General features: G+C 41.9%; 3 protein-coding genes and 1 pseudogene across 3 annotated transcripts; 2 read left to right on the forward strand and 2 right to left on the reverse strand.

The window, feature by feature from the left end:
* Positions 1 to 1,248: 1,248 nt before the first annotated feature.
* On the reverse strand, positions 1,249 to 1,688 carry LOC125043492 (histone H2A). Its single transcript, XM_047639594.1, has one exon. The coding sequence runs from the start codon at positions 1,667 to 1,669 to the stop codon at positions 1,298 to 1,300; it is 372 nt and encodes a 123-aa protein (XP_047495550.1). The 5' UTR covers positions 1,670 to 1,688; the 3' UTR covers positions 1,249 to 1,297.
* Positions 1,689 to 8,779: 7,091 nt separating this feature from the next.
* On the forward strand, positions 8,780 to 9,203 carry LOC125043502 (histone H2B). Its single transcript, XM_047639604.1, has one exon. It carries the CDS (start codon positions 8,795 to 8,797, stop codon positions 9,164 to 9,166), a length of 372 nt encoding a protein of 123 aa, XP_047495560.1. The 5' UTR covers positions 8,780 to 8,794; the 3' UTR covers positions 9,167 to 9,203.
* Positions 9,204 to 11,718: 2,515 nt separating this feature from the next.
* Positions 11,719 to 12,148, reverse strand: LOC125043486 (histone H3). Its single transcript, XM_047639587.1, has one exon. It carries the CDS (start codon positions 12,140 to 12,142, stop codon positions 11,732 to 11,734), a length of 411 nt encoding a protein of 136 aa, XP_047495543.1. The 5' UTR covers positions 12,143 to 12,148; the 3' UTR covers positions 11,719 to 11,731.
* A 4,003-nt stretch (positions 12,149 to 16,151) lies between these two features.
* LOC125043508 lies at positions 16,152 to 16,473 on the forward strand (annotated as a pseudogene).
* Positions 16,474 to 16,675: the final 202 nt, after the last annotated feature.

Below are 16,675 nucleotides of genomic sequence, written 5' to 3' on the forward strand. Positions count from 1 at the left end.
TCATTGATATATTTAACTATATTTATCTTTATATTTGATTATATATTTCTCTTTATATTTACTGATATTATTCTCTCTATATACAAATTTTATTTAACTTCATATTTACTTATTTATTTCTCTTTATATTTAATGATTTATTTATCAGTATAGTTAACGCTATATTTGTTGATGTGTTTATTGTTATGTTTATCTATATTGATTTATATATTTATCTATATTTATTGACATTGATCTAAATTTCTCTATATTTTTATATATTATATATTTATATATATTTATATATATTTATATATATTTATATATATTTATGTATATTTATGTATATATATATATATATTTATATATATATATATATATGTATGTATATATATATATATATATATATATATATATATATATATATATATATATATATATTTATAAATGTATGGTTATATGTATATGTATGTACATGTATAAGTTTGGTTATATGTATATGTTTGGTTATATGTATATGTATGGTTACATGTATATGTATGTACATGTATATGTATGTACATGTATATGTATGTACACGTATATGTATGTACATGCATATGTATGTACATGTATATGTATGTACATGTATATGTATGGTTACATGTATATGTATGTACATGTATATGTATGGTTACATGTATATGTATGTACATGTATATGTATGGTTACATGTATATGTATGTACATGTATATGTATGGTTACATGTATATGTATGTACATGTATATGTATGTACATGTATATGTATGGTTACATGTATATGTATGTACATGTATATGTATGTACATGTATATGTATGTACATGTATATGTATGGTTACATGTATATGTATGTACATGTATATGTATGTACATGTATATGTATGTACATGTATATGTATGTACATGTATATGTATGTACATGTATATGTATGTACATGTATATGTATGGTTATCTGTATATGTATGGTTATATGTATATGTATGTACATGTATATGTCTGGTTACCTGTTTATGTATGTACATGTATATATATGGTTATATGTATATGTTTGTACATGTATATGTCTGGTTACCTGTTTATGTATGTACATGTATATATATGGTTATATGTATATGTATAGAGGTACATGTATTACTGATAACATGAAGTCGGGTGTTGGCTAACTGTACTGGCTTGTGTTATGGGTATGACATTTATTAATAATTTTACCATGATGATTTGTCAATTTTCTCATTAGGGAGATACTGTGGCTCCTAAAGGAGCCGATGTTGAGATGGGAGAACCAAGAAGAGTGTTTACTTCTTCTCGGTCTTCTTGGGGAGGAGCACAGCCTGGATGTTAGGCAGAACACCACCCTGGGCAATGGTGACGCCAGACAACAGCTTGTTGAGCTCTTCATCGTTACGGATGGCAAGCTGCAAGTGACGGGGGATGATACGGGTCTTCTTGTTGTCACGAGCGGCGTTACCTGCCAATTCCAGGACCTCAGCGGCCAGGTATTCCATGACGGCAGCCAGGTACACAGGGGCACCTGCTCCCACACGCTCAGCGTAGTTTCCCTTACGCAGAAGGCGGTGAATTCTGCCCACAGGGAACTGAAGGCCAGCCCTGCTGGAGCGGGACTTTGACTTGCCCTTTACCTTACCACCCTTACCACGACCAGACATGATGCTTGCTTGTTAGGTACTTTACAAACCTTACTGCAATTATGGCAATTAACGTAGTAAAGAGGTGAAGAAATCCAAGGAGGGGGGGGGGGAGAAGGTAAAGTGTTGAAATATAAGGAAGTTAGAGGTTATGAAAGTAGGGGGGCGAAAGCCCCTTGCATGGTGGTGAATCTTTATCTCTTGGTCATGTCTGGGGTTCGAGGAGGGGGGGGGGGGGTATTTGAATTTGAGTTATATGATTATTGAAGTGCTGGCCATAACGAATAGTGAGATTATATTAGTTAAATTAAAAGTAAACACCTCTCTTTCTTGTTAATATATATATATATAATCATATATATATGTATTTGTTTTTTTTTAGGTTTATTTTAACGTTTAATGATTTTTTATTGATTTTAATTTTCATATTTGTGAGTTGAATATGGAACTAATTAACGAGAAACGACTAATTATTAAATAAATAGGATTAGCAAATGGATTAATGGAATAAATTAATAGACTAATGACTACAATTTTTTTTTTTTTTTTTTTTTTTTTTTTTTTTTTTTTTTTTTTTTTTTTTTTTTTATTTAATTTTACAATGCAAGGTAAAAGGCAAAACAAAGAAGAAAGAGGCTGGGGAGTTCCAGGGGCAGAGCGAGAGATATAGAGGTAATACAAAAAACGTAGGTGATGGATGATGAAGGGGAAGTACATACTAGACAGAGGCAGGAGGGGAAAGGGTGAGATGAGATGAGATGAGTTAATGTGGCTAATGGGTTTCGATAAACGAATAAAGTGGCATATGTGATAACATTCGTAGGGGAGTGACTTCTTTGACAACTAGGTCTGACTAGCAATGGGGAGGGAACGAAAAGGGAGCATGTTACATATAAATAATGGTGAAGTGAGAAAAAAAAAAAAAAAAAAAAAAAAAAAAAAAAAAAAAAAAAAAACAAGCAAGCAAGCATGCAAGCAAGCAAGAGCAAACAAATGCAAGAACAAAAAACAAAAACAAGAACAGGAACACGAACACGAACAAGAACAGAAACAGTAACACACGGAACAAAACAAGGGCAAGCGAACAAAAGTGAATTGACTTAACATAAATTACGAATGAATGGAAGGGTAGCTGTGTCAACAACAGTACGATAGGGTTACAAGGTACATGACATTGAGAATAAGGCTATTATTATTATTATTATTATTATTATTTTTTTTTTTTTTTTTTTTTTAATAGGAGTATTTTTTTTTTTTTTTTTTTTTTTTTTTCCTCCTTTTCTTCCGTAGAACATCTCCATCTTACTCGTCCTCCGACTCGCGTGTCTGCCTTATGCAATTGCACGTGTGCACTCCCATAATCACAGGCAATCGAGTCAAGAGTCCGTAGTAAGTTTGTAAGATGTTCAGTCCTTGAAATCTCTCCGTCTATAGTTCGTCGGCACTGATCCCACGACCACTAGGCGGGCCAAGGCGGGCCGAGGCGGGCCGAGGCGGGCCGAGGCGGGCCGAGGCGGGCCGAGGCGGGCAAAGTGACAAGCCGTGGTAACACTGCTGCCGAATTTATAGCTTCGAGAGGCGGCAAGGTGGCCAGCCCTCTCTCCCCCGTGATTGGCTAATCCGTGTCGCACGCATGGGAGCTGGCAGGACCGATGGTTGCTCACTTTGATGTCCTTATTTTAGGCGCTGTGCAACATGGTTTAGCCAATCCTTTGGGGATTCTGAGGGTAACTTCTGATTTTATTGTTTTTTCTATTATTTGTGTTTTTTTAGCCTTTAACAACTTAAAAATTAACAAAGACATGGTCATGGTCACAATTAAGGGGCGGTGTGTGTATTTGTGTGTGCGTACATCGGTGTGGGTGTTTCGTGTTCTGTGATTGGTAGTGTTCTGGGCCACCAAGCGTGGTTTGTGTGGGTGTTTGCGTGTTTTTCAAAGATGTTGTTATAATGTTCGTCTTGTTGTTCGCGTAGTCGGGCCCAGGTGTTTTTGCCTCGTCTGTGTATGCGTGTGTTCAGTGGTTCCATGCTGTATATTCTGTGTAGTGTTTCTGCGGAAATTCGGTCTTGATATGTTGCGCCGTGTACCCAGAGTAGTGCTTTGTTTTGTACTGATTGCATTCGGAGTTTTTGTGTGTTTGATATTGCAACCAGCGGGATAGCTGTGTATTCAAGAATAGGTCTGACAGTTGTTTTGTAAAGTCTGAGTTTTGTTTGTGGTGTGCAGCATGAAAAGCGTTTTAGTTTGGTTAGTGTTATTTGTGCTTGTGTTATTCTGTGTTTGACGTGTGTGAGGAAGCCTGTGCTTGTGAACTGTAGTCCGAGAATGGTTCCTGTGTTAGTGTATGGAATGTTGGTGTTGTTGATTGTGATTGGTTGTGAATTTCTACGTGCTATGGGTATGAGTTTGAATTTGTTTATGTTTGTCTGTATTTTCCAGTGGTGCTCAAAGGTGTTGATGTTCTGTATAGCTCTTTCTGTTGTTCGTTTCATGAAGTGTTGTGATTTAGAGGGGTGTGTGATAATCTGTGTGATATCGTCTGCATATGAAATATAGTTGCTGTATGGTGTTGGTTCTGGCAGATTAGCTGTATACAGGATATAGAGGGTTGGCGATAAAACGCCTCCCTGTGGTACTCCACTTCTGAGGTGGATGGGGGTGCCTAGGTGGGCTCCCAGGCGTATCGTGGCAGTCCTGTCATCCAGGAAACTACAGAGAAGGCGCGTGAAGTGTGTGGGTAGCTGTAGTTGTGTTAATTTGTACTTGAGACCGTCATGCCAGACCTTATCAAAGGCCTTGCTGACGTCTCGCAGTATTGCGTTCGTCTGGTGCTTGTTAGCGAGACCGAGAGCAATCTCCTCATAAGCGAGGGCGATGGCACTCTCAGTCCCTCTGTGTGGGCGAAAGCCGTATTGCCTACTGTTGTGTATTTGGTTGTTTTCAAGGTGTGGGATGAGTCTTTGTGTTATTACCCTCTCTAGCAGTTTGCCTGGGACTTCTAAGAGTGAGATGGGGCGGTAGTTCCCCACCTCATGTGTAGATTTCCCTGGCTTGGGTATTAAGGTGAGAGTGGCGTGTTTGAATTTATCAGGGAAATATCCTGTTGCCAGTGCTGCATTGAAGATATGGCGTAGTCTGCTGATCATTCTGGGTGGAAGATGTTCAATGATTGTTTTGTTTATGTTGCTTGCTCCTGGTGTTGTGTTTTTGGTGCGTTTGATTGTATTTGTTATTTCCTCTGGTGTGATTGGTGTGGAGAGGGGACTGTCCTCGGTGAGAGTGTTTAGTCTGATGGTGTTCTCTGGGAGAAATCTGTTTCTATGTTGTTGTATGTAGTTTGTAACCTCGGTCTCTGTGGTGTGGTCGAATCGGGCGTTCTCGGCGGGGGAGATTTGGAAATTCTGTTGCCAGAATTCCCTGTGGAGAGGCTCCATCTCCTCCACCGTGTCAACCTTCTGTCTTTGCGTGTTGTATATGTATGTGGTTGTCTGTTTGTTCGATCCCATAAGCATTTTGAAGTTACTCCAAAATCTCTTGGGGTCTTTTGTGTTTTGACATAGTCTTTGCACAAGTGTTTCCCAGTGTTGTTTGTTCATTACTTTAGTTTCGTGGGTAATTTGTGTTCGTATTTCTCTGTATCGTGTGCGTAGTTGTGCGTCCCAGCCCCGTGTTATTGCAAGGTCGTGTAGGTGCCTGTATTGTATTTTAAGCAATTTCAGACGATGTGTTTCTCTGTAGTGAGGGATTGTCTTGTATGTTGTTTTGGGGATGTTGGCCTGCCGAGCCGTCTGTATGTCTGTGTACCACTGTTCAAGGTGGGTGTTTATTGTGTGTGTGGGTTGCCCCTCGAGATCAATTAGTTGTGTGTTTTCAAGTGCTTGTTTGAAGCCCTCCCAGTTTGCATGTTTGAAGGATTCTCGGGGTTGTGTTGGGATCATGATGGGATTTGTTGAAAGTGTTAGGATGACCGGGAGGTGGTCGCTGGTTGTGACATCGTCTGTTGTGATGTGGTGGTGTAGTTGTGCTCTGTGATTTGCTAAGACTATGTCTGGTGTTGTTGCCGTGTTATAAGCTATATATGTTGGTGTGTGTGGACCGAGGTGTGTGAGTCTGCCTTGTTGTATGAGAGAGGCGAGGCCTCTGCCTACAGTGTTTGTGCGGTTGTAACCAAAAAGAGGGTGGTTTGCGTTAAGGTCTCCCATGATGTATATTGGTTTATTGTGCCTCAGGAGCTGCAAGATGTCAGGTTCTGGTATGTATGGTCTTCTTGGTGGAATGTATAATGTTGCTAGTATAATGGGTCCTTGTGGTGTGTTTATTTCGACTGCCAATAGGTCTGAGTGAAAGTTATTAATGATTTTGTGTGTGATGTCATTTCTGATCGCTATTGCTACGCCATCGCTTCTTTCCTGTGATTTGTTGGAAGAGTAGGTGGTGTACATGTAAATCTTGAGTGGGTTGATGTTATTGAGCCCATGGCTGTTAATGAGTATGATGTGAGGGTCGTGTCTTCTGTATGTGTTGCACAGTTCAGCTTTCCTTGTTGTCCAGTGTAATACATTGTGTTGTATTATGGTGAGGCGTGAGTGTAATGTATGGTGTTGCATGTGTATTATGTTGTTATTCAATAAAATAGCCGTTGTTTAGTGTGTCGAAGTCTTGGCTATATTCTATCATGGCATTGGAAATGTGCAAGTCGCCCCTCTTGAGGTGGCTGTGAAGCTTCTGAATTGTGACCATGTTAGAATGCTCTCTTTTCGATGTTAACCACTTTATTCGGTTATTTTTGATTTCAGTGCCAATTTCAGTGGGGTCAGAGTACTGGTATCTTTCAGGGTTCTCTGAGAAGAGGCGGATGCCATAATAGGCAGGGAGTATTGCAGTCCCGTCCATGAGGCGCTCCTCTCCTTCTATGTCAATGTAAGTTTCAGCGGGTTCTGTAAGGTTTGGGGTAGGGGGGGGTGCATCAGGGGTATCGCAGAGGATATCCTCTGAGTCGACTACTGGGGATATTCTGATGTATTTGGGTCTCACTGACTGACGAGAGGGGGAGGCCATGGCGGTGGTGGGTGCCGGTAGGTCTTCGACGTTTTGGGGAACTGACTGGGGCTCCAGTGACTGGGCCCTTTGTGGCAGGGGCTCAGCTGATTGAGCCTGCAGAGGACGGGGCTCCGTTGCCTGGGCCTGTACGGGCTGCGGCATTGGTGCCTGGGGTTGTTGCTGTTCAGGCAGGTCCTGAACTGGCATGGATGGTGGTTTGATTACCTTAAGGATACCCCAAGAGTCAGATTCCCCAAGGTCGAGAGCAGGAAGGTTATTAGCCTCCAGTGCTACCCTAGCATGATGCCTGAATCCCTTTTCAGGGGCAATGATATTTTGCATGTGGGCATGCAGGAGGACCACAAGGATCTCCTTCGAGAGGTCGTTAGGGAGGGCTAGGTGAATGGACTCTGCCTTCACCTGTTTAATTTCTTGACGGACCTGGTTAATGAGTGGTTTCCAGGTCTTCGTCGTTGCATGTACTGCTTCCTGAGCAGTTTTCTGGGCCACAGCTCTAAATGGCTTAGCCTCAATCTCAATTAGTTTCTCCCTAAGCTTCTCTTGGGAAACCTTCATGGCCTCCTTTCGGGTGGGGCAACTGTTAGCAAATGTCCTGTGGGCACCACTGCAGTTTAGGCATTTTTTGACTGGACTTTTACAGTCCCTGTATGAGTGAGTGCTGGAGCCACACTCGGTGCACCGCGTCTTCTTCTCGGCCTTACAATGGTTTTTAAGGTGGCCATAACCGAAGCAGTTCATGCACTGCTTAAGGGGCGTATACCTCTCAAATTCGATTTGCCAGGGGGCAACATAGAGTTTGAAGAGGTATATCCCCTTATCTTTGATTTTTTTGGCCATGGCGTGGTCAGAGAACCTAACCTTCATGATGTATTTGAGCTTCATTATGAAAATGTGCTCAACTTGGGCGTCGGGGAAGGAGGAGGTGATCTCTTCCGCAATGTCTAGCTCCGACTCGTTGACAACTTGTCGGTCTAGCTTTTTGAAGACTAGCGTGAGCTTCGCCTTCATGTCTACGGGGAGTACAGGGGAGAAACCAAGCTTCTCCAAGGACTGGACGACGTCCTGCGAGAAGAGCTTCTCGGCATGGGCGTCGTCCTCAATTAGGGCCAGATAACCATCATGAAGGGTGAAGTACCGAAGTACTCTGATCTCTGCACTGAAAAGTGCATTGGCAAGAATATCTCTTTTTCTCGGGGAGGGGCCACCGAGAGCTTTGATTTTAATTTTAGGCATGGTCAAGGTGCATTGGTCAGGGGAGATGCCGTGTGGGTGATGTGATTGAGGTGCGAGGTGAATGGAGAGATGATGAAGAGAGAGAGAAAGTATGGGGAAAAAAGGAGCCTATACTCGACCCCCCCTAGTAGCAGACTGGTTGCGTTCTCCAGTGCACAAGGGGATTGGAGCTTTGTGTTGGGCTGCTCCCTTATTGCCAATCCTTGCTACAAAGGGGCAACAGGTAAGTAGCACACCACCCAGACGAATACAAAAGCCCTCGAGGGACTTATGCAGGTCCAGGTGACCACAAGAAAGGGAAAGGAATTCAGTGGAAGAAAAAGCACACCTATATGTCAGCTCAGACTGCTGGGCCTTTCTATACAGGTTTCCCTGTGATAGAGAGAGCTGCGGGTCTGAGGAGAGGTGTAATGTTCCCTTATCACCGTCAATGGTTGAAAAGAGACTGCTGAATGCAGAAAGAAAAAAGCAAAAAATCTCTGGGAAAATCAGAGAGTATTTACTGTACATTTACTTCGAGCACAATAACAGCAGGCGAGTTCGCGGCGCGATTGAGGCCTCGGCAGACCAAGGTGGCTCAATGACACTTTGAAGTTTCGTTTGCTATTATGGTGACTCGTTTAGCTTTGACTGGGTGATGGTGGGACCTTACTGCAATTTCGGCGAGCTTAGCTTTTATAGGCGGCCCCGGTTGACTGAGTCAGATTGCGACAACTGGCATGTTCTGTGTACACCAGATCAGCCAGTAGTCGTGGTCCTGTACGGGGAGGCTGGCGCGCGCGTTGGACAATAAAAGGAAAATTGTGAGTGCGGGAAACGTACTTCGTCCCGTAGGTACGACGACAAGCATCATGCCACCCAAAACTTCCGGAAAGGCTGCCAAGAAGGCCGGTAAGGCCCAAAAGTCTATCACCAAGGGTGATAAGAAGAAGAAGCGCAGGAGGAAGGAGAGCTACAGCATCTACATCTACAAGGTGCTCAAGCAGGTCCACCCTGATACCGGTATCTCCTCCAAGGCCATGTCTATCATGAACTCTTTCGTGAATGACATTTTTGAGCGCATTGCAGCTGAGGCTTCCCGCCTTGCACACTACAACAAGCGTTCCACCATCACCAGCCGGGAGATTCAGACCGCTGTCAGGCTGTTGCTCCCTGGAGAACTTGCCAAGCACGCTGTTAGTGAGGGCACAAAGGCCGTCACAAAGTACACTTCCTCCAAGTAAATCTCTAGGTTGCATGCTTTTCTTGCCTCCTAGAACAACATCGGCTCCTTTAGGAGCCACATATTGTAATAAAGCAGATATACAATGACTTTGGTAACCCAGTTAGTTAGTAACATGTTCCCTGCCTCCTACTGTTATTGTTATTGCTACTTCTACTACTGTTTCTATTATTAGAATTACTACTACTACTATAAGACCATTCAGTGTCCTTACACACAGATAGATAGCTCTACAAGTGCTTCATTAATTACCAAGTAGACAAACAGTGAGTCGGTTTGTTATTCATTAGCCGTACCTATCTGTGTATCTCGGCTGTTTAGCTTTTTGCGTAGAATGTTAGAAAGTGCCTTGTATGATTTCAATGTGATTGATATTAGTATTATAATCATCATTAACAGACATTTCACGCCTATTATTACTATTATTACTATTATTACTATTATTACTATTATTACTATTATTACTGTTATTACTATTATTACTATTATTACTATTATTACTATTATTATTATTATTATTATTATTATTATTCAAGGAATGGACAAATCAGGAGCGGTCATTAGAACCTACAAACTACAGAGAACATAACATAACACCTAACTTGTGGAGGTAAGGTAGGTTTGATCATATGTAGTATATTTATTAATCTTTTAGCACATAGACCTTGGGAGGTGAAGTGGATCGTAGCCTCTGTTTATTCTGTCACTCAAAGTGAGTATTCAAATAATGTGTTGCGTTATTGAGCGTCTTGATTGCAAAATACACCTACACATTATATATCTGTATATATACAAATCTGTATATATACATTATATATTCTATATATACATTATATATATTCTATATATACATTATATATATTCTATATATACATTATATATATTCTATATATACATTATATATATTCTATATATACATTATATATATTCTATATACATTATATATATTCTATATATACATTATATATATTCTATATACTATATATATATTCTATATATACATTATATATATTCTATATACTATATATATATTCTATATACTATATATATATTCTATATATACATTATATATATTCTATATACTATATATATATTCTATATATACATTATATATATTCTATATATACATTATATATATCTATATATACTATATATATTCTATATATACATTATATATATTCTATATATACATTATATATATTCTATATATACATTATATATATTCTATATATACATTATATATATTCTATATATACATTATATATATTCTATATATACTATATATATATTCTATATACTATATATATATTCTATATACTATATATATATATTCTATATGCTATATATATATTCTATATACTATATATATATTATATATACTATATATATTATATATACTATATATACTATATATACTATATATACTATTTTTCTTGCATACTATATATACTATATATATATATATATATATATATATATATATATATATATATATATATATTTATATATATATATATTTATATATATATATATATATATATATATATATATATATATATATGTATATATGTACATACATATATACTTATACATATATATATATGCAGATTTCTGTATAGACACATATATACCGATTTCTATATATACACACATACATAATTATTTATATATACATACAGAATTCTATCTATATACATATATATATATATATAAAACTATATAATACATATATGTACATATTTATATAGTTGTGTGTATATATATACATACCTAACTATATATACATACATAAACATATATGCATACATAACTAAGTATACATACGTAAACATATATGCATACATAATTTATTTATACATACATACATACATACATGCTCTCACATATATATATATATATATATATATATATATATATATATATATATAGTTATTTATCTATATATATAGTTATTTATCTATATATATATATATAGTTATCTATCTATATAAATATACATAAATCTCTCTCTCTCTATTTTTATATATGTATATATGTGTGTATATATATATATATATTAAATATATATGTTTGTGTGTGTGTGTATATTTATATATATATATATATATATATATATATATATATATATATATATATATATATATATATATATATGTATATATATACATATTAGCATTTAGTGTGTGTGTGTATGCCTATATAACTAATACATACATAACACTCTCTCTCTCTCATATATATATATATATATATATATATATATATATATATATATATTAGTGTGTGTGTTTGTGTATGTATATGTATGTTTGTATGTATGTATGTATGTATGTATGTATGTATGTATGTATGTATGTATGTATGTATGTGTGTGTGTGTACATCTGTATGTATGTATGCTATCAAGATTGATATAATTATTATGTATATATGCTTATCAATACTAGTTTGTGTACATTGACAACTTTTACACTACTTGTCTGAATTTCATCTCTCTGGAGACAATCTTTAGGCCCTGAAAAGGGCCGAGGATTATGATTTTGTGTTGCAGGTATGCAATCAAAACCTTAGGCGCGCTCTCCGCGGATACGGCGAGCAAGTTGGATATCCTTAGGCATGATTGTGACCCTCTTAGCGTGGATAGCGCAGAGGTTGGTGTCCTCAAAGAGGCCGACCAGGTAAGCCTCGGAGGCTTCCTGCAGAGCCATGACAGCAGAGGACTGGAAGCGGAGGTCAGTCTTGAAGTCCTGGGCAATCTCACGGACCAGGCGCTGGAAGGGCAGCTTGCGGATCAGGAGCTCAGTGCTCTTCTGGTAACGACGGATCTCACGAAGGGCAACAGTTCCGGGCCTGTAACGATGGGGCTTCTTGACACCTCCGGTAGCAGGGGCAGACTTACGTGCTGCCTTGGTGGCCAACTGCTTGCGGGGGGCCTTGCCTCCGGTAGACTTACGTGCAGTCTGCTTGGTACGTGCCATTTTGCGAGTTTGTATCTATACAGATATGAAACGCGAACACGCTCAAGACGTCAATTTATAGGAGAGCGAGCGAGACCTAGCGGAGTCGCGTGTGGCTGCGAGAGTCTGGCTTAACCCCGCCTATTTTGACTGGGTAAATATTGCCAGAGATACGGCACATGTCAGGTCCTCTAATGCAGCCTCGGTGACGTTATGTTCAATTCCAAGTTGAAGCTTGGGACAAACTACTAAGGCCCGATCAATTGAAAGTATTTTACATGTGAGCTTTTGTCAATAACAAGGCCTAGGCGAGTTTGTATTTGCACAGCGGTCAGTTAAGATGAGCGCTCATCTGAGTCGGCCGCCTCGCCGCTACGCAGACGGGGCGCGGCGGTAGCCTTACCCGATCTCGGTCGAGCCGAAATTACGGGCTCTCAGGACCACTAGGTCCCAAGGTTTTTGTGTGGGTTTCTTTGTAAAGAGATCAGTTTGACACCCCACGCAAAGACGACCTTGGCCTTGTGTGTATAACTTTGGGTGTTATCACGCTTACCTCACGTTGGAGCTAGTGTTTTAATTGTAGGTCAGAGTGCTTACAATTAAAACACGAAGCACTGTGGCAGTTGACAGTTTTACTGCGAGGTGCCGGCCGAACATATAAGGGTTCACGCCCGTTCGGCAGGGTTCAACCCCGACCGGCCCTAACACACAAAGACTGTTAATTGCTCAGTGTGCCTCCCTTTTTTGAAACCACTTTCCGCCGTTCCACGTTCCTGTCACATTAGCTTTGCTAGCCTTCCCCCAATTTCCCATCACCATCACCCTTACGCTATGCGATCATGGGTCACATGATCAAATTAACATACTCTGGGGAGCCCATCTCCTGTGAGGTGGCTCTCCAGAAAATCTTTGAAATCACAGAGGTTGCCGTCACGCACTGCTTTAAAGTTCACAACGGTTTTAAAGTTGTTGTAGCCAAACCAGAACAAATGACCCCCTTCCTCTCCTCATCTGGCCAAAGAAAACTCGCTGCTAAGGGCTTTAAACCCACTCCTTCCCCTGAAACCAAGGCAAAATGCACGGTCGTGGCAAAAAAGATCGACAAAACAATCCCGCCACGATCGTGTGAGGCCATTCAGGCGGAAATTACAGCCAAAAACGATGTCACTGTAGTTGACATTTACAAACCTCCTGAATCTCGGATCGTCAAGATCCGATGCTCATCGCCTGAAGAGGCACAGAAACTAATTTCTCGTGGGATCGTGATGTTTAACACATCCGTCCCCACCTATAACATAGAACCTGAGTGCTTCATTCAGATTGATCAATGCCTGAAGTGCTACAGATACAATCACAAAAAACACACATGTACACACGAACAAAGGTGCAGTCGTTGTGGCGAAGTTGGGCACTTCTTCGCCACTTGCAACAAGCCCACCAAATGTTGCAACTGTGAGGGGCAGCACGCCGCCGTCAGCGGGTCTTGCCCTACACGGAAAGAGATACTGAAGACGAAAAGACAAGCACTTAAACAAAACACCAACCCAACATACGCCTCAACAGTTCAACAACCCCTACAGACATCTACACCCATCACCACAAGACCTCCCACGATTCCCCCGAGAACCACAATGCCTCCCCCACCTCAGTTCCCCCAAACCAACACTCTCACACCTGACATTAACACTAAAATACAAACTATACTACACGTAGCTTTGATAGCTGCCAAATACAAAGCACAAAGATTCGCAGACATTGTCCCTGTACTCCTACAAAGAAACAACCTCCCTAACATTGTGATTCCCAGGGAAATCTTTGAAGATGAAGACCTATACATAGCTGAATATCACACACAAACAAATACAAACACCGAGGATAGACCGGCGACCACCACACAACCACAGCCCTCTACCTCCCGCACACACCTACTCCCACAACCACAACGCCAACCAAAACTAAGCTCACAACCAAATACTACAAAAAACACAAACGAACACAAACGCAAACTACCATCACCACTAAACACGCACAAGAAGAAAGACAAGAAAGACCCACTGCCCCCGGCGACCACCGCACCCCCTCGTGGTCACCATGACAACACCATTCTGGGGGACTCCGATAGCGAGGATGGCCTCCAAATCGACCTCCCTGAGGTCGAAGCGGGGGCTACCTCGCTAGCTGTTCTCCCCGTTGGGGGGAACCTCGGGGGACTAGGAAACATCGGGAATTGGTCCGCCGATTCCCGAGAATTCCACGTCTCCCTCTCTCAGGAGTCCCTCCCGGACCTCGAGGGGGACGGGGCTCGGACTCGTCCGCGGCCTCGGTTCCGGGAGCAGCAAACGCCACGAAAAGTGGGTCAGCGTCAGCTTGACCTACTTTAAATGGCGTGCTGACAATTAGATGAGCTGCCTCCCACGCCAAACTGCACCTGTTCAAAGCCCTTACACACCCTCCTCTCACACACACACGCACTCAGACCCACATTACATACAAATGCACACAAGCTACAGATCAATCAGAATAAAGCACCCACATGGATCTGTACTATGGGCTGGGGACGAGTTGTGTCGTCCCCACGATCACCTCACGATCACGAGAAATGCTTCTGTGCCTCTCCCTGGCGCAGGAGGACTATGTAAACAACAACTACAAACCTCGCGTTTTGGTTGCCCGTCTGGGTAGACCATGCCTTCTTCAGGAGAAGAAGGGCGGCCCTGGCCGCGATGTCTTCTCGCCAGACCGAGGCGATGAACAGGGGCCAGTTCCTGGCTTGGCAGCATCATCTTTTCCTTTGTGTGCTTCTCATACTTCCTTCACGTCTTTCACTCATCCTCCTCCCTTGTTTCGTTCGTATTTTTAATTCTTATACTTTTATAAAACTTAAGTTAAAAAAGCTTCGGCGCTTTTTACTATAAACTCGGCACCCGCGCTCCCCACAGCTCGGCCAATCACGCTCCGGCGCGATTGTTGCCGGGTCTCGCGAGCGCGGATGTCGAGCAGCGTAAATTTGCTGCCTATCCTTTTTTAAGCTTTCAATTTTACTTGTGTTCTTGTGTTACATTTTATTAAGTTTTTTACGTTTTTTAGTTTTTTTACCATTCATGTTTTAATTCCCCTAGTTTATAAGTACTTTTTATGGTGGATGTTTTCTCCAAAACTCCCCCTTTTAATCTCCTAATTAAAATAACCCCTCTTAAGAGAGCCCTATCCCGTTTTTAACTCCCTTCCCCCCCCCTCTCTCTCTCTTCCGTGCGTAACCTCAACCTCGCCCACGCCCCATCTCATCATCCTTCCATAGCGTAAGCGTCCCTCATCCTAATCCTTACCTCAATCTCACTGGTTTCGGATTTCCGACACGTGACATCTGCCGCCTGCACCCTGCCATGACCGTGGCTCCTTTGCCGTAAGGAGTGGCAACGCGCGAGTGGGGGAGGAGATGTCATGGCCAGTGTTGCTAATCCAGGCGTGGTGAGATCGCCAGAGCACGTCTCCCTGGAAGTCCTGCCGCCGACAGAGAGAAATCTCTGCTCGACGCGGGCGTGGGAGATAGCCTCTGATTAGCGATCTCACTCGTATTTCACCCTCGCAGTCTCCCGGTTAGCCGAGGGCGCCACCGTTGCCATGGGCGAGAAGTCCGTGCACGGTGGGGCCCCGATGGCGCCTGGCAGGCCGCCCTCTCCGCTCCCAACCTCCCGTTAGCCGAGTGCGCGCCGCAGCCCGGGCATGTGGACTCGCCGACCCATGAGTTCGCTCATGCAAGGCGAATCCCGCCATGCCAGGGCCACGCGCGCACAGATGGCGCGGGGCCTCCCTCTCCAGCCTTTATCCTCCTTTCTACCTCTCGGTCAGCTATGCCCCCCAACTTTTACCCCGCATGTTGGGTTAAGCCCCGACTCTTTTTTCTCTTACTAAATCATCTTTTCGATCCCCCCCTTTATCCTTCCCCTCTCCCGCCTTCTTTCCCCCCCGGTAACGGGTCTTTTCTTTTAACTTTTGCTTTTGCCGAAATTCATCTCGCTAACTCCCAGCAAGAAAACCACTATCATCATGACCGGACGAGGCAAGGGCGGAAAGGGGCTCGGAAAGGGTGGCGCCAAGCGTCATCGCAAGGTGTTGCGTGATAACATCCAGGGTATCACCAAGCCTGCCATCCGTCGTCTTGCTCGCCGTGGAGGTGTCAAGCGTATCTCTGGTCTGATCTACGAAGAAACACCGTGGTGTCCTCAAGGTGTTCCTCGAGAACGTGATCCGTGGACCGCCGTCACCTACACCGAGCACAGCCAAGAGGAAGACCGTCACCCAACCGCCAGGACGGTCGTTACGCTCTCAAGCGCCAGGGACGTACCCTGTAACGTTCGGAGGTTAAGTGTCTTGACCGACAACATCTACCATCAAAACCAACAACCCCCCCACCAACCATAACCTTGGACCTATTTTAGGTCCTACAAATACTCATAAAGTGGATACAATTGGATACCCAACTATCTATCTTGCTTTAATCTACTACAACTACTACTACTACTACTACTACTACTACTACTACTACTACTACTT

The sequence above is a fragment of the Penaeus chinensis genome, chromosome 34 (assembly GCF_019202785.1).
Source record: "Penaeus chinensis breed Huanghai No. 1 chromosome 34, ASM1920278v2, whole genome shotgun sequence".
Classification (NCBI taxonomy): Eukaryota; Metazoa; Arthropoda; class Malacostraca; order Decapoda; family Penaeidae; genus Penaeus; species Penaeus chinensis.

Coding starts and splice junctions, on each gene's coding strand:
- LOC125043492 (XM_047639594.1), bottom strand. CDS start 1,669: ATGTCTGGTCGTGGTAAGGGTGGTAAGGTAAAGGGCAAGTCAAAGTCC.
- LOC125043502 (XM_047639604.1), top strand. CDS start 8,795: ATGCCACCCAAAACTTCCGGAAAGGCTGCCAAGAAGGCCGGTAAGGCC.
- LOC125043486 (XM_047639587.1), bottom strand. CDS start 12,142: ATGGCACGTACCAAGCAGACTGCACGTAAGTCTACCGGAGGCAAGGCC.